Source organism: Epinephelus lanceolatus, chromosome 10, assembly GCF_041903045.1.
Source record: "Epinephelus lanceolatus isolate andai-2023 chromosome 10, ASM4190304v1, whole genome shotgun sequence".
NCBI classification, from domain to species: Eukaryota; Metazoa; Chordata; class Actinopteri; order Perciformes; family Serranidae; genus Epinephelus; species Epinephelus lanceolatus.
Genome location: NC_135743.1, coordinates 12385563 through 12410765, shown reverse-complemented (window position 1 = coordinate 12410765; position 25203 = coordinate 12385563). Strand labels below are relative to the sequence as shown.

Genomic DNA, 25203 nt, shown 5'->3' with positions numbered 1-25203 from the left:
CGGAGATGTCTGTCTTCGCTCCAGTGTAATGGAAAAAGAAGGCACTCGTCTTGTGTTGCTCAAAGTGCCAAAAAGATACATTTAAAAAATTCAACAGCAATGTCTCTTTCCAGAAATCATGACTCATTTATTTAAGATAATCCACAGACCTTGTTGAGAGCAGTTTCATGTAGGAACTATTTTCTTTCTACCAAACTACATCCGCAAAATTTATCAACACGCAGAAGGAAGTGTGCATCTACTGCTAGCTCACCTAGCACCACTGAGCAAGTGAACGTTACAGCTTAATCAAGGAGGATGCAATTAATGTTCACATCTTACACTGCCAGGAGCGTTAGCCTCGTCCATGAGTAGACTTCACACTTCCTTCTGCACAGTGATTCAGTTGGCGGGTGTAGTTCGGTAGAAAGAAAATAGTTCATACAAAAACTGCTCACAACAAGTTTTATGGATTATCTTGAGTAACCAGGTTATGATTTTTGAACATAGACATTGCTGTTGGGTTTTGCAAATGTTTTCTTTTTTGAGCACCATGAGCTGAGTGCCATCTAGTTCCATTATACTGGAGAGAAGGCAGACATCTCTACGGCCAATATCTCCAACACTCGACAACTCATACTATGTCTGAACTAGATGTGATGTAAGCATCAGCAACTAAATCAGTTTGATTGCACTGTTTTCTGTTAGACTGTTCTAATTAGCCTCGGGCAAACACAGCGTGATGCGGTGCACCGTTTTTGAGCAAAACTTTTGTTGAGCGGCCCTTTTATATTTTATTCTTGTTGCTCGTGTTGAAAGCGCCACAGTGGACAAGGAGTTGCTGATTCACGAGGAGTTATCTATGATACCTACAAAAACCTAAATAAGTTGTCATCTGGCTGGAGGGAGAACCCCAGGGAGCTGAAGGTTTCTGGCAAGTATTGTTGGGATGCTCAGCTGAGCTTGTTAGCAAGCTAGCTTGTTTTACAAAGTGGAGATGGTGGTACGATACAGCAGTAGTTCCCAACTGGTGGGTAAAAACTCACTTTATTTTTAAGCACAGTGAATTTCCAGCACAGTTTTCATTTTGAAGTGCCGTTTCCTGATGTAGAGTGAATGAATAACGCACAGCTACTTGACAGAGACAGCAAACTAGCTTGCAGAAATGGCCAAATGCAAGTACGACACTGAATGTATTTAACTGTGAGGACCGTGAACTAATGACTAAGGAGAAATCTGGACCCCATGGCTGGACCAGTTGGGAACCACTGCGATATAGTGTGGTAGCTACAACAATGATATCTATACGATAGGAGTGATAGTATTGTTGTGAATATGGAAAATAAGGAAGTACGTACTAAAATATTTTTTCAGTGCTTACTCTGAGACCACAGCTGCGAGGTAAGTGGTTTGTTTACATGATGTGATGGAGTTCCATATTTTACAGATCCAGTGTGGACAGAAAGTCTCCAATTTAACACACTGTGGAGCGACAGTCTGACACACACTTGCTGTTAGGACATGGTGTCACACCAGAACAATCTAGATTAATAAACAGCACTACAGGTAAGAGGAAAAATGTATTTCTGATTTTGGAATGAAGTGTCCCTTTAATCTTAAAGTAATAAAGGGTGAGTATTAATCATAGGGATCATTACCTGAGAACAAAACCATGTGACACTGCATTATACACCATGTTGACAATATAAAACTGATCAAATAAAAAAATGTGAAAAAAGTGCAGAAACATTTACACCCGAAAACAAAAAGTGAGAGGGCATTATGCAAAACTTTGATGTCATAATGTGACAAATGTGAAGGTACATTCATCAGAAATCAAAGAGATCACTAGATAAAAAACATCTATTCAGAGGCAGCAGTAAAAGCACAGACGATAATAAAAGACCCTTTGAAATGATTCATAGTGACAAGAGACTAACACTGACCAAAGCTTTCAGTATTTTGTGTTTTCTCAGAACTCTGATCTACACTCAGTATTTTCAGCATGCTATGATCTCCTGGGAAACCTTTCAATCCTTACACAGACTTTCTATTATTTAATACATTTCCCATAATGGAAAAAAACTGATGCTCCACAGATAAAAACACCAACAAAACAAAAACACATATAGAGAGGTGAAGTCCCTCCCCTTCTGGTGGACCTTGTTTCGGAAGAAATAGGTGCTGTAGTCAACGTCAAGGGACAAATATTACTTTGATCCCCTGTGACATGAATCACACATATGATAATATAAATAAATAGGTAAATAGAAAGACACCCAAAAATCATATAGGTGATGTCATAACTTCCTCTTGCTGAAGCTACGATGCCTGTGTGTTTCCAACTGGGATGTACTGACATTGGCACATCTGCGGCTCTTGACATGGCCAGACTTGTAGTAATTTTCACCTCTTTAATGCTTATTCTCACATTCTGGGAGAATGTTGTGAAATGTGTGGAGGTAACAGCCGTGTTGGTGTTGGTGACATAAACTGTACGTGACAATAGGTGTAGGTCACTGAGCACAAAACTAAATGGAAGGGGAGGGACTTCGCCTCTCTATTAATGAAATAACAGCAGGATATCCTCTATAGAGAGTCAGAGGTCGTTTCAGCTGTATGGTACAGTAGTAAGACATTATTCTGTCTGATGGAGGTGCTCTTGAGTTGAACACAAGTCAAAGGACACGCTTCACCTGATTCTCTACTTACAAACCCCGACTTCCATCTGTCAAAGCTCCACATACAGACAGAACGGAAATGTCTACAAATCAATGAGCCTGCTGACACCTGGTATTGACAAGTGCTTCAGTAATCCAAACGCAGGTGGACAGCCGAGACACATCACTGTTCATATCTGTGTCTATTATGTGCCTCCAGCTGACAGCTTGTGTTCAGATTGTGTTACTGCCTATGTCATTTACGCTATAAGGGCCCAGCACAAAGTTATTACATCCACGCTCCTGCTAGCATGTTTGCTAGTCATGTGAGTGGTTGTGTCGGTACAGCTGGAGATACCGCTGTCAGCAGATTTAACACTGTGCTTCCAACCGATCAATGCTTATCCACAATACTTTGTTCAATTCATCATAAAATGGGCAAGTAATAGAGCAGGCATGTCCATAGTCCGGCCTGGGGGCCAATTGTGGCCCCCGAACTGATTTTAAACGGCCCCCAGCTTGTTGTTCAAAGTAGACTATGTATGGTCCACAGCACAGTATTGGATAGTCAAGCAAGTTCACTTTGCATTTTTTTCGGTTCACCTCACGATGGCAGGACTGTCAAACAGTTTGTAGACATGCCCCAAGTAGGAACTATGCAGGCAAAATGATAAATAGATGGTAAACAAGCTAACGAAAGTTTAGATTCGGGAGCAGACATGAACACAGCAAAGAAGCATAAAGTCGACAGCAAAGCTCGTCACTTTTAGGAGCTGGCCCTCCAGGTGTTTTCCCATTGTCTAATCCAGCCCCAGTTCAAAACAGTTTGGACACCCCTGTAATAAAGCATCAGCACTAGGCTTGGGCAGTATTACATGATAAGATTTTCAATCCATCCATTTTCATGCTCTTGTCTAAGGCCGGGTTGCGGGGGCAGCAGGCCAAGCAAAGCACCCCAGACGTCCCTCTCCCCAGCAACACTTTCCAGCTCCTCCTGGGGGACCCCAAGGTGTTCCCAGGCCAGATGAGATATGTAATCCCTCCAGTGTGTTCTGGGTCTGCCCCGGGGCCTCCTACCAGTTGGACATGCCCAGAACACCTCTAACGTGAGGCGCCCAGGAGGCATCCTGATCAGATGCCCTAACCACCTCAATTGACCCCTTTCGACATGAAGGAGCAGCAGCTGTACTCCGAGACAATACTGTCAAAAATAGACACTCATCTTTCTTTTGAAATCACATGGAGAGGCTGTGTTGAGGATATATGTGCCGCACATCATGCACCACCTAGTGTCAGTCTCTACTGGTGCAACAGGGAGCTGAGATGACATACATGGTGACTACGAGGAGTGGGGATAACGTTACAGGACTGCAAACAGCCAGCCTGCATGGCAGAAAGAGACCAGTGGAAAAACAGCTTATTTTTTACATCTAACTCTGTGAATTAAGGGTTTATTTTGACCGAACCAGAGTCGATGATTATTGGAACAGTGGACTAACTAAGTAAACCAAAAGCAAGTAATCTAAGTCAGACGGTTTTGGTGAGTTTTATTTCGTTTCTGTTGAGTTTGAATGAAGTGTGTTTTACGACGAGGTCACAAGGCAAGTAAGCTTAACGTTAGTCTCAATTCAGTGAAAGAGAGAATCTTGAATTTTGTGAGTCTCACCACGACCACCTCTACAAGTGGTTGGAGTTATCGTATCACAGTGCGTCTTGGTGGCTGTTTACACTTGTACTTAGCGCTGTCCACTTGTGATGGTATCACCCAAGAAGCACATCAATACCAGGTGTAAACAGGCTCAGAAACACCTACATTAAGAAAGTTCCTGGATTGTCTGGCCCTGGTTGTGATGTGTTTTTTTAGCTCTATGTTCCTTATGAAGGAGTGAAGCCCGGGCTGCTGATCTCTGTTGCAGGACTGGCCAAACACTCGCTGGACTTCAGGCTGGCCAGAGACTTGTAGCTTGCGACTGAGGTCAGGGAGCCACACAGACCCTTTAGAGATGGAGTTTCCTCTTTACCTGAGTGACAAGATAAATAAGATTAATACTCACATCCTGGACAACGGTGCTTACTCGCAGAAGGAGACGTACCTTGGTGGGGCCAGTGTGTGCCGGTCGGCCTGCCCTCCAGACTCATTGTGTGTGCCGGTTCAAGTGAGGTCTGGGAGAGACTCATGTCTGCAGACAGCTGCTCCAGGCTCTGGAAACTCTTCCTGCAAAGAGGCGACAGAGGATCAGTAAAGATTACACATAGCCAGTGCTGAAACAATAATCTTTAAACACATTTACTGCTACAGATAAATGAGCAAGGTCTGTACTCTATGTATTACTTCACTTAAGTTATTGAGATTCATTAACAATAAAAAAAAAATAGTTGGAAGCTGTAAAAGCATCTACATACTCCTCCCACTGTCCCGTGCTCTTCCTGTACAGCAGCGTGTCCAAGGCAACGGCGTTGGCATCCAAGACGACAGGAGATGGCCACTGATTGGTCAGATGGGCAGTAAGCTCTTGTCTGGACCGCAAATCATTGTTTTTCAGCACCGTGCTAAAGACAACAGACGTCCAGAATTAGAGACAGTTTATTGACTGAATGAACTCTTCAAACAGAAAGAGGACAAAGGTCATTCAGTGCAGTGTAAAATAATATCTGCACAAATGCAGTCACTTAACATTTAACATAAAACATAACACAACAACACACCCAACACAATATCATTATTATGCCAGAAATAAATTATTATCATTATTATTATTATTATCACTAAGATATTTGAAATACTGGAAAAATGCAACAGTGCAGCAGTGATGACTTGAGTCTGTCTCAACCTTCCATCAGCAGAGTGACCGCACTAACAATGACAACACTTTCACAGTCAGCAGTTCATTTAATTTCCACTGGGTGTCCTCACCTTGCAGACTCACAAAAGGGCATGTCTCTGACAACCAATCACATCTGTTAAAAGAATGCATCACACCAAGCAACGGGGTCAACCACACCTCCTCACTATGATAAAAGTTCCTGTCCCTTCCTTGCTCAGAGTTGCTTTGAGAACCTTCCTAACTCACTCCTAAGCTAGGACTCCTTACTAAAGTTTTTAGGCAAAGTTGAGAGCTCTCTGAGAGTGTTCTCAGTTTGTGTTTGTGAAAACGGCCCCTGGCCCTCAATAGGGTGCAAGGTGTCCCGCCGACCACTTTCTTTTTCACAATGAAAATAAATTGATTCACATTAGGATTTTTTGTATCTTAAATTGAAACAAGGAGCCAGAGTGCATTAAAGACGCATCACAACAGAGCTTGTTTATTTAAAAAGAAAAGTGCCAGGGGAGGATCGCTGACAGAGGTCAGAGCTAATTATTTATATATTCATCATCTATGTTTGTTTACTAACTGGCCCCTGGCCTCCTGTCATTTTGAAAAAGTGGCCCACTGGCATAGCAAGTTTAGCATTTACCATACTGTATTTCTAAGAGCAGGACCCCAGGAAGACGAGAGGCAGATCCACGTGAGAAGTAGAATCAGAAGAGGATTTATTGCCAAGTAGGTTTTCACTTACAATGAATTTGCTTTGGTTTTTTGGTACATACATAAAAAAGTACTGCACCACTCAAGAATATGAATATAGACTAGAAAAATTACAATAAAAAATATGACTAAGATAGTTATTTAAAAAGTTCAATGACATAGCAAATATGTACAATAAAGCTGCTTATGACTGTGTCAGAATACGATGTGGAGTTTGGCAGAAGGTGCAAAAATATTAGTCAGGCAATGTGCAAACGTTCCCAGTGCAATGTGCAGATCTGCCTCTAATAGGGATCCTTGAATAAACAATAAACAACAATACCTGCGTACTCTAAATACTCTGTGACTCACAGTGTCATCTCTCTGACTGCACTCGCTGCTCCTCACTTTGCCTCTCACTCTATTTGCATTTGAAAACATCCACTGACTCATTCCACTGGCTTTAGACTGCAGTTTAATTTCCAGAGATTCTGACACACAAATCCTCCTGACAGACTGTGCAGCCAGCGTTAAATTAGCGATCAAACTGAAAATGTTTTTTCACTAATTAGAGCATTAATTTAAAGACACAACGCTGCTGCAGCTTTTCCTCTCGGCGAAAAGCAGCAATTGATTCAACAAAACACAAACAGCAAACCGACTACAACCTCCGGGCTTCCTGCTGTGTCCTGAATGTCAAACCCACAGCTGGATGCTGCTGCAAAATGCTCTCCACCTCACCGTCACCGACCTCACATGCACTGACAAACACACACAGAGAGGCAGGATGAACTCACAGTTGGTCCTGTAGTTCCAGTACGATGTACTCGAGCTGCTCTTTCTCCAGTGTGTGGGAGACGTGTGTGTCTGCTAGGCTCTGCTGAAGAGCTTTGTTATGAGACATGGCCTCTGTCAGCTGGGCCTCTCGGAGACGGACCAGCTCCTCTAGGTAGCCCTGAGGTAAACACACACATCAGCATACACATTTGCGTTGTGTGTTTGTTTACAGAAGTATTTCAATGCTGAAGAAAAGATGGTCTTTTTGTAAAACTAGGCTATGCAGTGGAAAAACACAAAGACTTTTGAAATTGGTGCTACATGACCAGAGAAAACAAAGGGAGGGGCTGTGGCATTCGCTTTTGCTCAAGAGGTAGAAAACCTACAACTACCAGAATGCCCTGCACCGCACCAGACCAATAAACCCTCCTACTAGTAGGTGAGGTAATGCAAGCTTGTTTTGTTTTTTTTTCTAAGGGAAACAATATGGAGGCTGGTATGAAACAAATGATCTTTTTATACATACTACCCACATTGTCATGATACAAAGCTGGTGGATAATGGGTAAAGCACCCCTTTAATGCTGTTTGAGCTTTTTGTTTTTGGCTCAAAGCAAAGTGGAGACAGTGGCAGGTCCGTCATTTTTTAATTTTTTAATTTAATTTTATATACTTTATTAATCCCCGAGGGGAAATTCAATTTTTCACTCTGTTTGTCAATTACACACAGGTCCGAACACACACGCACTAAGTGGAGAGATGTCAGAGTGGGCTGCCCGTGACAGGCGCTCCGAGCGGTTGGGGGGTTCGGTGCCTTGCTCAGGGGCACCTCGGCAGTGCCCAGGAGGTGAACAGGCACCTCTCCAGCTACCGGTCCACGCTCCATATTTTGGTCTGGACGGGGACTTGAACAGGCGACCCTCCGGTTCCCAACCCAAGTTCCCATGGACTGAGCTAATGCCACCCCAAAGCTGTTTTATCCCGTTTTATCCTCCTGAGACCCTGTGTCCTCATATGACAACGTTATATTTTGGGTTTCCTGCACCTTATACTCCATTCTGCATAACTTGGACCTGTTGTCCTAGTTTGTGGACACTTTTATGCTCAGTCTACAGCTGTTCCCGACACAATAGACTCACGTCAGTTTAGACGCTTTGCTTAACTAAAGACTGATGACTTTCTCCCTGATTTTGTGTTTACATGGGCGGATACAATTTCAGAGTTTAAAAAAATTCCCTACGTTGCAGAACCAATAGTAAATCCGCAGGGCGGTCCTTCGGTGGCTCGCTGAACTCTTGTGCTCGTAAACATAGTCTGACTAGAAACACGTGCAGCGGTACAAAATGGCTCAAGTCGCTGTAAGTCCTTCATTTCCACAATCTTGTGGACTGAGCACACGTTTGATAAAACGGAGTTAAATCTCTGCGTCCATTTTCAAGCTCTCTGTGTGTTTGTTTCCTTGCGGACGAGAAAAGGGGGAACGCACATTTCCGGGAGGGCGTGACCATTTCAAAAATGCAAGAGGCGTTGCTTTGTTGCCGGCCGTTTTCGCCGGTGTGTTAAACACACTTTAGAAAGGAGTGTCCCCAGACTATCAGAAGGTGGAGCTCTCTGATTGTCTGGTGGCGAGACTACTGACACAAAGGTAGACAAGGTGCAAAAGCTGATCAAATTTTATGGTTGAAACTTGTTTATTTGTGCTAAATAACATCTGTAATTTGATATGGCTACAAATTTGAACAATTTTAGCAACAGTGACAAGCCAAAATGCTGAAATTGGGACAAACTCGTTTGAGCACACAGGGACTTTAATACTGTACTATCCCAGCATTTCTCACAGGCCAATTATAGGTGGGACAGACTGTTCCTTCAGACAAAAAGGACATTGTAGTATGGAGCAGAGAAAATATGATCCAGGGTTACTAAACGAACAAATCACAAGGCTTTTAGGTATTTTGCATTACTTGCAATTTTGTTTTGCACAGCCATGTTCAGGCGTTGAAATGAACAGTCTCTTAACAGTTTTAGACTTGAACAGTGACCTCTAACCTCTAAATGTTGCATTGTTTGTAATTTTGTTTTTGCACAACAGTGTTCAGGTATTGAAACAAATAGTTTTATACTTTTGTACACACTTGCAACTATTAAAAATAAACCCATTGTCTCCATAAGAGGACATCTTTTTGTCCAAAAACTACTTCCTGTTCAAAGACAATGTTTAGTTTTTTATACTTATCAGGTCCTTCCAATCCTAAGTAGCTCAGAGAAATTAAAAATGCCTATCAAACACAAGCTGGGGTCTCAGGACGTTATGTAACAGCCGACGCCACAGAGGGAAGTGACATTAAGGATGTAGTACATTCAAAAAATCAAGCTAAGTGTGTTTGTTTGTGTCAAAAACATTTCTTCACAGAACACATCTCCTGGCATTTCACAACTTGAGCCTTTAACGTTAATGCAGGCATCATGGGAAATGTCACGTTTGCATATATATTACCATCCACTTTGTTTATCCCAAAATAACAGTATTACTACACACACACACACACACACACACACACACACACACACACACACACACTACCTTCTGCTCCAGTGCCATCCGGTACTTCTGCTCAAAGCGTTTGCACTTGCTGACCAAGTTGCTCTGCTCGGTGAAGATGGAGGCAGCGGTAGCCGTTTTGTCGGGGGTGCTGCTCTCACTGCCGCTGCTCCCCAGAGTCCTCATCTCCTCCTCGTCGCTGCTGATGCTGTCTGCACTGCACAGGGAACAAACATGAGCCTCATATAAGTACACATCCAACACAGCTGGGGCAGGCAAACAGTGGCCTGTGACTGACCCTCTGATGAAAAGCTTATGTCTTGCCTTTCATAGTTAAAGGAACAGTTCAGCCCAAAATGAAAAATACATAGTTTTCCTCTCACTTATAGTGCTGTTTATCAGTCTAGATTGTTTTGGTGTGAGTTGTCGAGTGTTAGAGATATCAGCCGTAGAGATGTCTGCCTTCTCTCAAATATAATGGAACTAGATGGCACTCGGCTTGTGGTGCTCAAAGTGCCAAAAAAAATACATTTGAAAAACTCAACAACAATGTCTCGTCCCAGAAATCATGATCTGGTTACTCAAGATAATCCACAGACTTTGTTGTGAGCAGTTTCATGTATTCAGTCTATTGATAATCGATCTATCGTGCAGTCAGAATGTTTGTGGGTGCAGGTGGGAGCTGACGCGCACCCTGTGGGAATGGACAGGAATAGATAACACACTGTGGGAGTGGGTGGTGGTGGTCAGAAATCCAGCAGGAACGGGCAGGAGTGGGATTAGGAAAACAGTCCTATGCAGGGCACGCTTCCTTCTGCGCGGTGATACAGTTGGCGAGTGTAGTTCGGTAGCAAGGAAATAGTTCCTGCATGAAACTGCTCACAACAAGGTCTGTGGATTATCTTGAGTAACCAGGTCATGATTTCTGCAAAGAGACATTGCTGTTGAGTTTTCAAATGTATTTTTGACACTTGCACCGCAAGCCAAGTGCAATCTAGTACCAATATATTGGAGAGAAGGTTGATATCTCCAACACTCTGCAACTCACACCAAACCATCTAGACTAATAAACAGCACTACAGGTAAGAGGAAAAATATGTATTTTTAATTCAGGAGTGAACTGCCCCTTTAAAACTTTTGCATGACTTTTAAAAAATCTGCTGTAGACAACAGTGTAAATACAATTTAAATCCCAATAAAAATGACTTTGTTGACCCCTGCTATTGTGTGTTATTGGGTGTTAATTGACCTCACATACTTCTGAGTGAACTTCAGGTAAGGCGTGTAGTCGATCACGGCGGGGCAGCTCCCGTCCAGACCCTCTCCTTTCAGACAGAAGCTAAAAGACACAATGGAGAATCAGAGCACCATCTCTTCTGCTGCAACAATGCCGATTTAGGTGTGTCCAGTGAGAGTAGGTAAATACTTACGCAAACAAACATCTAGCTCCGGTAAATTATATAAAACTTTTAATCTAAAATGTATTTCTATTATAGTCAAGAGGAGCAGCTTGTTATTCCATCCACGTCCTCCTTTTGACTCATTACACATAAAAGCCTTTTGGCTCAGCCTCAAAACCGGAGGAGGGATCGTAACTTTTCCGATGACACTTTGCCAAAGAAAGCTACGTACTGACTAAGCAGCAGGGAGAAAAAGAAAGTACACTTAGAGTTACAGTGAGAAATAGCAGACTGTGATTAGTACCTGAAGTCAATGGTGTTGAGTCCGATGAGCGTGTCTGCTAACAGCCCCGCCTCCTCTCCCAGTATGATCGCTCCGTCCTCATAAAACCTCCTACAGTCACACATGTGCAAACATTATCGACAGTAATTCCTTTAGATGCAGAGAGATGACTGGGAGTTGAATAAGAAGTGGAGCAGGAAGGTGGAGCTGTAAGATGTGTGATAATCGACTAATAAGAAGATGTAAATGATGCTGCAGGATGCTGATGTTGGAGAGAGACCCTGTCTGAATGCACTTGATTTGATAAAGATGTCATAATTAGGGTTGAAGGGGAAACAGTGTGTAGAGTGTATGAGCAGCACATTAAGACCTGGTGGTTTTGAAGTCCCTCAGTGCAGATGAGATGTATTCTGATAATCTTTTCTCCATCAGGACCACTCTGATCCACGCCCTGCCCTGCAGAGACAGACACAAGTAACACTGAGCCATTAGTCGAAGCTTATGGAGTTCATGACCTGAGAGAGTGTGCGCCTGTGTGTGTCTTGTTCTCACCTACAGCCAACATTAGCTCCAATTGTTTGCTCTCTTACTTGCGGGGTTAGACTGAGTCACGTTTTATGAGCATGAGTGTTCTTAACAGTTTTTTTGTTCCCTTTGTTCTTTTTCTGAGGGGATAATATAAAGTGGGCTAAAATAACAAACCTCTCATTGTGCACTGTGTGTGTGCGCTGCAGGTCAGGACACTGTCGGACTCAGTATACTTAGTATATCTTTCAATTTCTGGCTAAATTTACACATTAAAAAAGAAAATAATTAAATTGGAGATTCAAGTCATTTTCCTCCCTGCTGCCTCGGGTAATTAAATCTGGTCCCAAGACAGATTTATCCTCACTTTAGCTCTCGACGATCGCACATTCTCCATGCTCTCGATGCTTCGGATGCAATTATGAGGGACTTTACTGCAGGCAGCTTTTATGTAATCCCAGAAACTCCGAGGACTCTCATAACCAAACCAAGTTGTCTGACCTGCGAGAAAAAAAAGAGACAGAAACAGAGGTTTTAAAAGCTTGAATCTGCATTAGTCATTCTCTGAATGTTAAAGGGATAGTGCACCCGAAAATGAAAATTCAGCCATTATCTACTCACCCATATGCCGAGGGAGACTCAGGTGAAGTTTTAAAGTCCTCACATCACTTGCGGAGATCCGAGGGGAGAGGAGGTAGCAACACAACTCCACCTAATGGAGGCTTACGGCGCCCCAGATTCAAACGTCCAAAAACACATAATTGAAACCACAAAATATCTCCATACTGCTCGTCCGTAGTGTTCCAAGTGTCCTGAAGCCCTGACATAAAAAGTTGTTTGGAAAAATGTCATTTTAATTCAACAACTTTTTGGGCTTCAGGACACTTGGATCACTACGGACGAGCAGTATGGAGATATTTTGTGGTTTCAATTATGTGTTTTTTGGACGTTTGAATCTGGGGCACCATCAGCCTCCATTAGGTGGAGTTGTGTTGCTACCTCCTCTCCCCTTGGATCTCCGCAAGTGTTGTGAGGACTCTAAAACTTCACCAGAGCCTCTATCGGCATATGGATGAGTAGATAATGGCTGAATTTTCATTTTTGGGTGCACTATCCCTTTAAAGATGCACAAAGCAAGTTTGTACTTGTTATACATATGGCAGTGGAACACAGTTTAAGGGATTTTTTTAAAGAGAAATTACACTGAAGTGACATATAATATGCACTCATTGGGCTGAATGTATTAGAATTACCACCTCAGGGTCATATGTCTCTGTTAACCAGTCAAGTTGCAGTTACAGTTTATATCCATGTCTCATATGTAGCCATGATGGTGGACAACACTTAAAGTATGGATGCTGCTGCAAAGAAGCTACATATTCTAAAAAATGGATGCTTCACATACATCTTCAACCCGGCAGCACAGAAGATCTATGCAATCAAATCAGTTTCAAGATGGACACCCAAAATTAGTGTCACTAACTAGTGTCACAGTGAAGTTGACCTTTGACCTTTTGGATATAAAATGTCATCACTTTATAATTACATCCCGAGCCACATTTATTTAAAAATTTTGTCATAATTAGCATACAAATTCTTGAGAGATGGCCAAAAACATGTTTTGTGAGGTCGCACAGACCTTTGACCCCACACTTGAGTCCAAGTGAACATTTCTGCCAAATTTGAAGAAATTCCCTTAAGCCATTCCTGAGATATCTTGTTCTTGAGAGCGGGACGGACAGACGGACAACCTGAAAAGATAATGCCTTTGGCTACGGCTATGTCTATACCAGCAGGAAGGCACAAGAAGTCCACCTTTCTGAAAGTAGATACCTTAATTATACTGGGGCATATTGCACAAAATACCTTAGGTAAAGATTTTCCTTAGAGTCCTAGTTAAGGTTTCCTCAACATAAACCAGTTGCACAAAACACCCTTAAGTCTTCTCCTTAAGAATTTTTTAAAATGATCACTTAAGTATTTCCGGATTTCTACTTGTCTTGGTCTTTTACTTAAAGAAACCCTACACAGTTGCACAAAAGACCTTAGCAACCAGAGCATGGTAAAAAAAAAAAGGACGTCTGACTTATCTTAACTGCAAGACAACAGTGTTTATAGTAATGAATGAAAAGAACTAACACACCCTGAGCAGAGTGTTCTGTGACCAGGAGAACCTGATGGATACCTTTTGATTTTACACTTTAGATTTGACTGAATCAATGTTTTATTCTTACAATTGTTTTCTTTTTTCAGGTACTTGAGATCAAATTTAATCTTCTCCTCCTCTGACCAATATAGTTTTGTTGTCTTCAGCCATTTTTTCACTAACTATAGGCCAAATTTGTGAGTCCAAGCAAATAAACAATCTCCAGGGAAACTTTTACCGCTGTAAAATCTCTTTCAATGCAGTAGATGAGTTCACATTTTTCCTTAACTAGAGAAACCTTGTTAGGGATTCTGTGCAACTGTGTAAGTCCCTCGGGGATGTTGGGAGCTTGGTTGGTGCACTCCTGTCTGCCCAGCACGCCATTCCCTGACTAACCACTCTCGCTCATGGTTTCCAAGCAGGCAGTGGCATTATGGGAGTGTCATACTTAAGGAGAAAACTTAAGGTGTTTTGAGCAACTGGTCCCGGGTCTTTAACAGGCCAGTATTTATACTATAGTTTAGAAATAATAAGAATCTACTGTGTTTGATACTGAGAATATTTTTTTTACCAGCATCCATACTTGATCTCAATAAAGGGACACAAGATGCCTGTTGTTACCCTAACTAGTGATTGCAACCAATGAGTCACTCCAATTTCACATTAAAATTTTGCATATTTTTTCATATTCTTATCTGTGTTGCTGTTATCAAGACACAAGTGACCACAACGTCCGCTGCTCATTTCCTACTAAGAACCATTATCACGTGTCATCCCTCTCTTTCTCTCTCATGTTTCCTGTCACTCTCTTATCAATAAAGTCAGAATGTGACAAAAATAATATTGCATTCTGCAGCTTAAATATTAGGCTGCATGGCATGCATATGTTTATGTATGGGTTATGTCTTTTACCTTTGAGTCGATGACTGAGGATGTGCTCCAGGATGGAAACAAAGTTGATGAACTCTGGAGACGTGTCGTCTATTGTCTCAAAACAGGAACGGTCCAGAAGAGTCTTCACTGAAAACCTGGACACAAAAGAAGATGCACACACTGGTATTAAAATCACTTATTAGGCCTGTATGGAGCTCTATAGGTATCTACCAGGAAGGAACGTCTGATGAAAAGAGGCTACTGGTTGCAGTATGGGAACTGCAGGATCAAGCAGTTTTGTTACATTTAATAAATAGCCAGAATATGTTGGCCCTTTCATTTAAAAAAAAAATCTCTCTCGTGAGTCCCCAAACCGAAGGCAAGTATCCCTTTAAATGTGCGAGGGATCTATTCCCATTTTTCTACACTGACATCTAAGCATCCACATTGATAAAAGACTGTCTTTGTTGCTGTCTGATCCCAGACTGAGTGATGTGAAACACTCGAAAAGGTAATACACACTTTACTGAATGCATCACAACAAACAAACAAAAAGAAGAAGAAAATTTTAATTGACATAAACTGAATGTAACATGTCTGTCATTAATTACAAGGCAAGAAAAATAAACACATTTTGCCTCCAGAGTTTTTTTCCTTTTGTATTTGCAGATACAAGCTTCATGAATACTGTTCAGACTGACTGATCTGCAGCTACTCGGGAATATGTATGAAGATTTGTTATGACTGAAGTCCCTGAGCTTTAGATTTGCAGTGTCATGCTGAGTAGGTGTGTATTCAGTCTCCTCTTGAAGGATGTCTGGTCTATAAAAGGTCAGAAAATAGTGGAGAATATTGCTCAAAAGGCCAAGATGACGTCCTAAAATGTCTTATTTAACCCACAGCCCAAAGATATTGAGTTTACTAGGATTAAAGAAACCAGAAATATTTAAATTTAAGAAGCTGATATCAGATAATTTCACTTTTTTCTTGATTGATCATCAAATTATTTGGCGATTAATTTAATAGTTGACAACTGATTGAATGAATACTGCAGCTCTAATGTGAACACTACTTGAGGTGGTGTCTCTGATGACAGCAGGGGGGAGGCTGCTCCATGCTGTTACAGCAGAGTGGAGAAAGATCCTATCAAGACATCTGTTATTAGCTCTGGGGAGTGACAAGAGATGGCTTGTTGGTTCGACCTGGGACATGAGCTGAGGGAAGCAGTGCATCTTGAAAAGAGAGTTGTTGCAGCAACTGTTCACCAATGGTTAGTGAGGCTTTGATTAATATCCTGTGATGATAACAGTCATAATGTGCTGCTCACTGCGACAGTCATGTGCTCCGGCTGACTCCATCTAATCTGGTTTCAACTAATTAGACAGGAAGGAGAGTTAATGGGCAAGTGTGTGCACGTGTGTGTGTGTGTGTGTGTGTGTGTGTGTGCGTGTTGTCCAAATTCTGCCAAACTGTGTCTCTTTCTATCTCGTTGCTTAGCAGCAGGTTGACCACAGAGCGCGGGCTTCCTGTGAAAGAAGATGAAAGCAGAGAGATTTCAGCCTATTTCCATGAACAGCAGCAGGTTTTAATGACATGTCATATAAATTAACTTTCAGACACTTTGATAATCAGCCCTGCTCTTTACAGCAATTTAGGCAGACACCATAGAAACGTTTCTGCAAACCACCAATACGTTACATTTGCACGTTATAATGTAGTGGATATGTTGAAACCTTATGTTTCACCAACACTGTGGTTAATGTATGGTTAGGTTTAGAAATTATGTTTCAGCCTAAAATACCCGGCTCTAGGGCACAATCTCTGCTGGAACGTAGCTGCTTTTTGTGTCATTTCCCAGCAGAAAAGACAGAAAACTTCTGGGATCTAAAAGGCTGCTGGAAAAACAGCAACTAGTCCCTACAAATCACCAACATTTAGGGGTTGAAAGACTGCAGGAAACTCAGCAACGGGTTCCTAAAAATACCCACTTTTGACGGTTTAAAAGCAGCCATGTTAGGGGGCTAAAAAGCCGCATGAAACGCAGCCACATGTCCCTAAAAAACACCCACATTTAAGGACTGAAAAGCTGCAGGAAACATAGCACCAGGTCCATAAAAATAAACCCATGTTTTCCTGGTATTTCCCAGCAAGAAAGCCTAAAAATACACCCTCTTTTGGGGTCTAAAAAGCTGCTGGAAAAACAGGAATGGGTCCCTACAAATCACCCACGTTAAAGGGCTGAACAGCCACAGGAAATGCAGTAACAGGTCCCTACAAAAACCCATGTTTGGGGGCTAAAAAGCTGCTGGAAACACAGCCACAGGTTGCCAAAAAACACCCACATTTAATAGCTTAAAAGCTTCAGGAAACACAGCACCCATCAGGAAGGACTAAAAAACACTCTCTTTTGGGGTCTAAAATGCTGCTGGAACAACAGCAATGGGCCCCTACAAAACATGCACATGTAACGGCTTAAAAGTTGTAGGAAACATCGCACTAGGTCCATAACAAAAATACCCACATTTGGGTAAAAGCCCCTGGAAAATCACCCACAGGTCGCTTAAAAGCAGCCATGTTTTTTATGGGGACTAAACAGCCGCTGTAAACACGGCAATGACTCGGTTAAACACGACCAGTTTTGCTGTTTGTTGGTCTCAAACAGTGGTTTGCAACTTGGCAGGTATCTTGCCTTGGTGTCATGCCATCAACCATTCCCCCCACCTCCTGATGAAAAAGTCACCTCGTATATTATATGCAAACTTAATGTATTAGTGGTTTGCAGAAAAGTATAATACCATCATTCTCTTCTGGAGACTGGGTTGAAAGTTTAGGAACACCTGTAGCAGACTATGTACAATATAATACACATTAGAAATTATATCACTGTGAAGATGGTTTTAACATAGAGTTAAGTCAAATTCATTTATAGAGCACATTTCAAAACAACAGATGTACTTTACGAAGAAATGTAAAATACAATTCAAATTATTAAAAACAAAACAAATAAATAACTATAACAGACAAAACTAGGACAATTGTTTAAATTTGGGTTTTTAAAAGTGGTGATAGATGGGTTAAACTGTTTGATCTCTCCAATGAATCGACTGAATAAAGTCCCTTTAAGGTCAGACAGCCCGAGACCAGAACATCCACAACACTGTCCACCCACACACAGCTCATTTAACATAACGCTGCATTCAAATGTAACTCCTGAGGCTGTGTTTTCGATATCAAAAGTCAGTCACGCACAGTATCGCTCGTTGAGGTGGTTGAAGTCGTGAGAACCCTGTTGCTAGGCGACCGACAACGATAATCGATGTTACCTCTCAGAAAATGGTGAATGATCTGTTTTCTGCATGTCAACGCATTCTGCTCATGAATGAGAGAAATTCTCAGCGAGACATGATGGACTCATGATGTGACAATACGCGACGTCTGAGCCATCAGAAAATAATTGTTCCCATAGACACAGGGCACCATTTGAGGGCTTGTCTCCCCCTGAGATGTCAATCAATCAGATTTCATTCAGAAAGCTGTGTGCTTGGATGAATAACATCACACAGCCTCTTAGAAAACACTGCTGCTCTTCTCTTTGGCCTCCACTCTATAAAAACATCTCCTCAGTTATTTATAAAAACCCTTTAAAGCAGTGTTAGATGTTTTCCTCCATGTGATTACATGACTGTTGGTGGACACCCTCTGTCCTCCATCAGAACACTGAATTTAATGACTTCAGCACAGGTCTTCCCAGAAGAGGTCAAATCAGTCAGAGTGCATGAAAATACCTGTGTAGGTTTGAAGGGTGTTAAAATAGAAAGAAGTTGGTCTTAAAGATATATGGTGACACATGGTGTTTTTTTATAAGACATATCATGAATGATATGAGTAGTCAATGCCCTGGCTGAGCATTTCCACATTAGAACTGGTACCAATGAGTCTCAAAAACACGGATTTCGACAGCAAGGGCCCAGTTGTTGAAAGAAATGTAGTGGAAATCCCATGATTTGCTGTCTAGGATCAGCTAATCCATCTTAGTTTTGTGCCAGTTTTTCAAAGCAACAGTGCATTGGATCACCCTAATCCAGATACAAATTTTTAAGAGCACCAAATCTGCTCTAAATAGGATTACATATCAATGTAGTCTGCCAACAAATTCACTGTAATTACCACTTGTCATCATAAGTGCTGCCAAAAAGAACGAAACAGAAATCTTTAATATTATAACTTTAAATAATTGTTGTTTGATTTTGACAGCTTATTCTATGGGGACAACATCCTTTTCGAACTTTACTATACTGAAAGGCTTAATAGGTTGCATGATGTCTAATCTATCTACTTTATCACAGTAACTGTTACACAAATAAAGTGCAAAATATTATCAAATGTATATATATTTTACCAATTTTAAAGTTTTATAACAAGCTCCTGAATCCACACTTCAGGATAATCCTCATTTACTGGATCTTCTGACAGCCCATTTTCAAGATCTGATCATATCTGACAGCCGAAATGCGATCACATTATATCTGAATTGGCTGTCGGTTTCAAACGCAACACAATCTCACACTGACCTCATCACACATCGACGTTTGGTCACGGACCTTCTACATCCAGATACGATGCGAAAGGTACCCTGGGTGAGTTGGTTGTTGACGTTCTGGGACTCTGTGTCAAGTACTGCCTGCTACATGCATTGTCTTCTTTCAAAATACACTTGTGTTTTCTCAGGAAATTTACCGTCTACATACAGTCTCTTTCAAAATAAACACATTATGTCTGTAGAACAACGTGAATTCAGGTTTTATTTCCTCCAACAACTAACACACATGGTTAACTTTAGGAAAAAAAGAACAGGATTTGGCCTTATAATCTTAGGGGAAGTGAGCACGGCTCTCCTGAGTGAAGGTCAGTGTTTGTTGGACCCATCCACCACCTGTCCCACCCACCCTAAATGGACTTTCGCCACCTTAACTTTCATTTTTCGCCCGCCGTGTTTCCCCCTGACACAGCTGAGCACCATTAAACTATAATGGCGACCAGCCGTGTATCATGCCAACATTAAAGTTTTTCGTCAGTGTCTTACGCCGCAAGTCACTGCCCAAGCGCTAGATTTCGAAGACTTCAGAGTGAGACCAGGTTGTCAAACGTTACCAACATAAGGAACCAATCTTGTCAACTTGAAGGGTGGAGATTTCCATATCATTAGCATAACACTCAAGGGGTATCAAAAGAGAAGCCAGGTGTAGCTACGTTTCAGTATTTTGCAAGTTAAGCGTGCTTTCACACCTAACCTGTTTGGTCTGGTTAAAATCAACTCAAGTCGGGGCGTCGGTGCAGGCGCCCCATGTACAAAGCTGTTGCCGCCGCGGCCTGAGTTTGACTCCAGCCTGTGGCCCTTTGCTGCTTGTCACTCCCTCTCTCTCACTTGTCTGTACTATCCATTAAAGGCTAAAAATGCACCCCCCCCCCCCCCCCCAAAAAAAAAAACAAAACAACTCAAGTCTGTTTGTGCATTTAGTACAGTTCGTTTGTGCTAGTGTGAAAGCTGCCAATCAAACCTTGGTGTGAATCAAACAACCAAACCAAGACCACGTTAAAAGGTGGTCTCAGTTTACTTCCAAGCAAACTCTGCTGCAGCTTGTTTGTGGTGTGAAAGCAAATGAACCAACCACACGATTTCATGATAGTAGATATGTGATTTCCAAAGCTGATCTACTAATAATCAATCTGCTGATCCTGAAATCTGTCCGCTTTCTGATGACCGATCTGCATAAGGCCATGTATATGACCTGTCAAAGCTGATAATTTGGTGACCATGCTAACCCATATGCACGGCTGTGTGGGTATTTTCTTTGATTAATAGGTCAAAGCTGTTAAAACAGCTGATGGGTGGGTGGAGACAGAAGCGAGAAACTAATCTGCATGTTCACAGATCTGCGCATACTAAATAGAGGCAAAGGTGCAGAGTTACATGTAAGCCATTTAAGGGCATGAAGAGGTTGTTTTCAGGGAAAATACTCCAAAATATGTAACTTGCAGTGTCCTGCCTCTTTTGTCTTTTGAGCTTTTAGAGAATGTCTGTTGACAGTTCCTGCAGCAGCTCTTACATAGTCTCTGCTTTCCTCTCATGCTCACTTTCAGTAGCGATCTACACTTTTCTTAAAGCCTAAACCGCCTAACAAGCAGCAGGCTCATGCTGTGCAGACAAGCACTGCTCAAACCAAGTGAAATTGAAATTCTGGTGAAGATCCTAAAGTTTCCGGAGAGCTGTATAAAATGATGAATAAGACATCCGCAATTTGCATGGAATATATTTCACTCGGTGTTCAACATCAAGGTTTAAATAAAAAGCTGCAACAAGCCAATGCAGAATATGCAGTATATGTTAATAGGGCTGCAAACTAACTATCAATTAACCTGCTTGATTAATCATTCTGTCTATAAAATGACAGAAAATTACTGTAAAATAACAATTCATATTTCCCAATGTGACATTCACAGTGTTTGTTTGTCCAAGCAACAGTCAAAAACCCCAAAGATATAATGTTTCCTGTCATATATAAAAAAAGCATCAAATCTTTACATGTGAGCAGCTGTGACCCGTAAATACAATAAATGAAATAAAATGTGTCAATATCGGTGAAGCATTTCAGAGATGGAGAGAAAATCTTGATAGTGTAGCCTACTCAAGCGGCTGAAATGAATTTCCTTAGAAGGGTGGCTGGGCTCAGCCGCAGAGACTGGGCAAGGCGCTAAGACATCTGGAGGGAGCTCGGAGCCTCTGCTCCTTTGCTTTGAAAGGGGTCAGTTGAGGTGGTTTGGGCATCTGATAAGGATGCGTCCTTGGCGTCTCTCGCTTAAGGTGTTCCGGGCAACTGGTAGGAGGCCCCGGGCAGACTCAGAGTACGCTGAAGGGATTACATATCTCATCTGGCCTGGGAACACCTTGGGGCCCCCAAAGAGGAGCTGGAAAGCGTTGCTGGGGAGAGGGACGCCTGGAAAACTTTGCTCAGCCTGCTCCCCCACTGACCAGGCTTCGGATAAGCGGTTGAAAATGGATGGATGGATGGATGGATGTAGCCGTCTCCTAACCAGAGCAAAAGGCTCACGACTGCAGCTTCAAGTTCACATTTATGTGGTTAACATTAGCGAGAGCCTCGACTCAGTGTGTCCTCCGCCTCACTCTGATACAGACCAACTTGCCGGGAAGAGCAAGCAGCTCTGCGTGGTTGTGAACCCAAGGCCGCAGCAATCTGAATCCAGCCAGCTCAAACCCCAGCTCCAGGGGAACATACAGCCCCAACTCCTAACCAGATCAGCAAACTTTCTGTTGCTGCTGTTACACAGGTTAGACCCAGCACTGCTGCTAGCCACCAGCCCACTGAGTCACCCAGCACTGGGGGGTTTGCGCTGGCCAAATTTGAGATGCAACAGCCACTAACAGAAGGTCCATCTCCCAGGCTGCAGCCTGCTCTCCTCCCAGAGAATCAGGCCACAGCGGTGGGGAGCAAGGCAGAGAGACTGTGGGTCTGCTTGCTGGGTAATTCTTGTCTCATTTCTGATACACAGAGAGAGAGTGGGGCAAGGAGGTGCTGGGAGAATGAGCTGTGTGCTACTGTACAATGAAATAAGATTAGATACATCAGTGTAAAGGAAACAATGGGCTACTGAATGAAGCACGTGCATGTGCCCATGGTTGTCTGGTGGGAGGGGTTTAAGACAGAGAGAGGAGAGCTGCAGGAGGGGGGTGTATTTTCAAATCCTGACTTTTTTCCTTTTGCCATGTCCAGATTTCTGCCTGTCACGGCTTTAAAGCTGCCAAAGAGGAAACAAGAGGGAAAATTTACTGTCCTCCTTCAATATTACTCTGCCCTCCTCCAGTAATATTTAATCCTCCACTCATTAATTTTGCCATCTCTTTCTCTCACCCTCCTTCTCCCTCCTCCGCTTGTGCCAATCAGCGAGTTGATGGCTGGTGCGGAGGCAGAGAGAGCCGGGAACGGGACCAGAGTGGTCAGCATGCAGCACCTGCGTCTAATTACTCTCCCTTTACATCTGTTTCAGTGACGTTAATAGAGGAAGGCATACCAGACACGCTACACCTGATACTGTCCTGAAACCTGAAAATTATATTTGTTCTCTTGTAAACAGAGCAGACACCAGCTGGAGCAGGTGGTGTATTATCAGTTTGTTTTCTGGACTGTTACTCTTTCTTGGTGCCAAAATAAAAAACTACGCCTCTGCATCTTTGCTTTTCTCTGACCCTTTGTGCTCCTCAGTCTCAAACGCACCACAGGGACTGTCAGTCAGTAACTGACATGTGCCAGCAGCTCAGAGGACCACAGATCAATACTCAAAGAGCTTTTCACTTCAGCTGACAAAGAGAGGAGGGGAAACAGGCGGCCGACACGTGTGCACACACCTCAACATCTATTTATCTACCTGTCAACCATGCTCCATATATATCAACCAAGCTTATATTTATGAATGCAATGAGGAATGAATGACTGGATTGGGGTGCATAAACACAGAATTTATGCATTGTTTTCCAGACTTAGTATCTTTGTATTTAAGTTTCAGACAGTCAAAACAGGAAAAACCACTTAGTATTTTTCTACTTTAATCATATTTCTGGTGTGTTAAAGCACCAGTGAGGGAGATTTAAAAATATAAATGCATATTTGCACAGTTAAATGAACAAAAAATATATAAAAACAACATTTTTCAGTTTGCTTTTGATGCCTAATCCAACGTTTTTATTGAGGTGGGATTGTGATGGAGGAATTTGAACTCATGACCTGAGTATTTCCAAAATCCCGGCTTAATCCTACACTGAACTGATTGTATGGGTAATTAAAAGTGAAATGTGATTGTTTAATGGAGGCTTGTGTAGGCTGCTTGTAGTGGGTGAGCGTGCATTTGTGTGTGAGTGAATGAAAGAGGCAAAATACACATGATAGATGCTTTTACCTGAGGTCAGCCAGCTGGTATTTTAAAACATAAATAAATAAATTCAATTACATTTTCATGCATATCGTTTAAAAGATGCAGGATGACTTTCTCCCATGTGCACATGAAGTCATATTTTTAAATACGGATCCACGAGCTAAGCTCAAACAAACGCCTCTGAGATTATTAATAAACATCTCTGCCGTGAGGCGCTGTTTCATCCTCCCCGTCATCAGATAAAAGAGCAGCGTGAGGAAATCCCACCTGCACACCGTGAGCAGGTTCCTCCGCTCCACCGCGGCGCTCCTGCCCGCTCCCCGCTTGCGGATGAGGTGCAGCCCCACGCCGAGCGACGCCATCCCCGGCCCTTGTCCGTCCGTGGCTGCGGGCGGAGGCGGTGCGTCGTCCCCGCTCCGCTCACTCTGCTGCACCAGGGTAGGACCAGCTGTCTCCGTCACCCTGGAGGAACACACGCTGCTCCGCTGCAGGAGGGGCTGAGGGCTCAACACAAAGCTGGGTCAAGGCAACTGGTACAGAACTTCCGGCTGCAACCTTCAGAATAAAAGCTAATATAATATAATACAATATGTCAGAATACAACTTAAAGGTCTTGGGTTTGGTGATATCTAGTGGTGAGGTTGCAGATTGCAACCATGGACTGTATAAAATACCTAAATGGACATAGCTACCTTGATGTCACCCATTGATTGGTGGACACTGGTTTGAAGCCTCAAGTTTGGCATTTCTCCAGAAGTGACCATATTTGGACATGAGGGTGGAGCTGTGGAGGAGTGAAGGGTGGATCTGACTCATGGCCTGTTGCTCAAGTAATTCTGCATAACTTTAAGCCGTGATAAAATGTAAACCGCTGAGTCATATAAAAATTTTACCCCCTGTGCAGTTGTCATGAATGTTGAAATTATCTACTGGGACTTTTTTTGTTTCAAGCTGTAAACATGATTCTTTCTGCTGTAAAGTTGGGCATGTTAACATGGGGGGTCTGTGGGGATTGACGTATGGAGCCAGTCTCAAGTGGCCATGAGAGGAACTGCAATATTTGGCTCAGGAGGATGCCGCTTGGTCAGAATGCAAATAAAAGGTCTACTGTATGTAACATGTAAACATCTCATTCAGAGGTAACAAAAACACAGTTCTTAGTTTCAGGTGATTGAAAACATACTTGTGAATGTATATTCAATTTCTGCCATTATATCTCCTTCAATCTTACACTCTGAACTTTTAAAGAACGTAGCATATTCAAAAACTAAATGAGTTTATATTAGACCAGGAATTTTAAAAAACTCATATTGTGCAATTTATGACAAATACTTCCTTTAAATCTTTATGTTTCTTATGAAAGGATATAAAAGGTTAAATATATGTTGTAATTTCTGACAAATATAATTCTTATGATGCTGCTCAGGCTGTTGTGTTATGCCAGCACACACTGGTCCAATACTGGTAACTGTCACTGATACCCTGATATGGTTTGGTGTTATATAAACAGAGCAAAGGTACTGTTCTCTGTTTCTTGTGTTCTTTTTTGTTTGTTTGTTTTGTTTTT

The 25203-nt window shown here is 42.3% G+C and overlaps 1 protein-coding gene across 1 annotated transcript; it reads right to left on the bottom strand.

Moving 5' to 3' along the window:
- Positions 1-2521: 2521 nt before the first annotated feature.
- rundc3b (RUN domain containing 3b) lies at positions 2522-24143 on the bottom strand. The gene is made up of 11 exons (XM_033640961.2): positions 23904-24143; positions 14730-14845; positions 12039-12172; positions 11517-11602; positions 11168-11257; positions 10722-10802; positions 9506-9680; positions 6943-7100; positions 5043-5189; positions 4733-4854; positions 2522-4660 (listed from the first exon to the last, which is right to left on the bottom strand). Exons 1-11 carry the CDS (start codon positions 23996-23998, stop codon positions 4515-4517), a joined length of 1350 nt encoding a protein of 449 aa, XP_033496852.1. The 5' UTR covers positions 23999-24143; the 3' UTR covers positions 2522-4514.
- Between the last annotated feature and the right edge of the window lie 1060 nt (positions 24144-25203).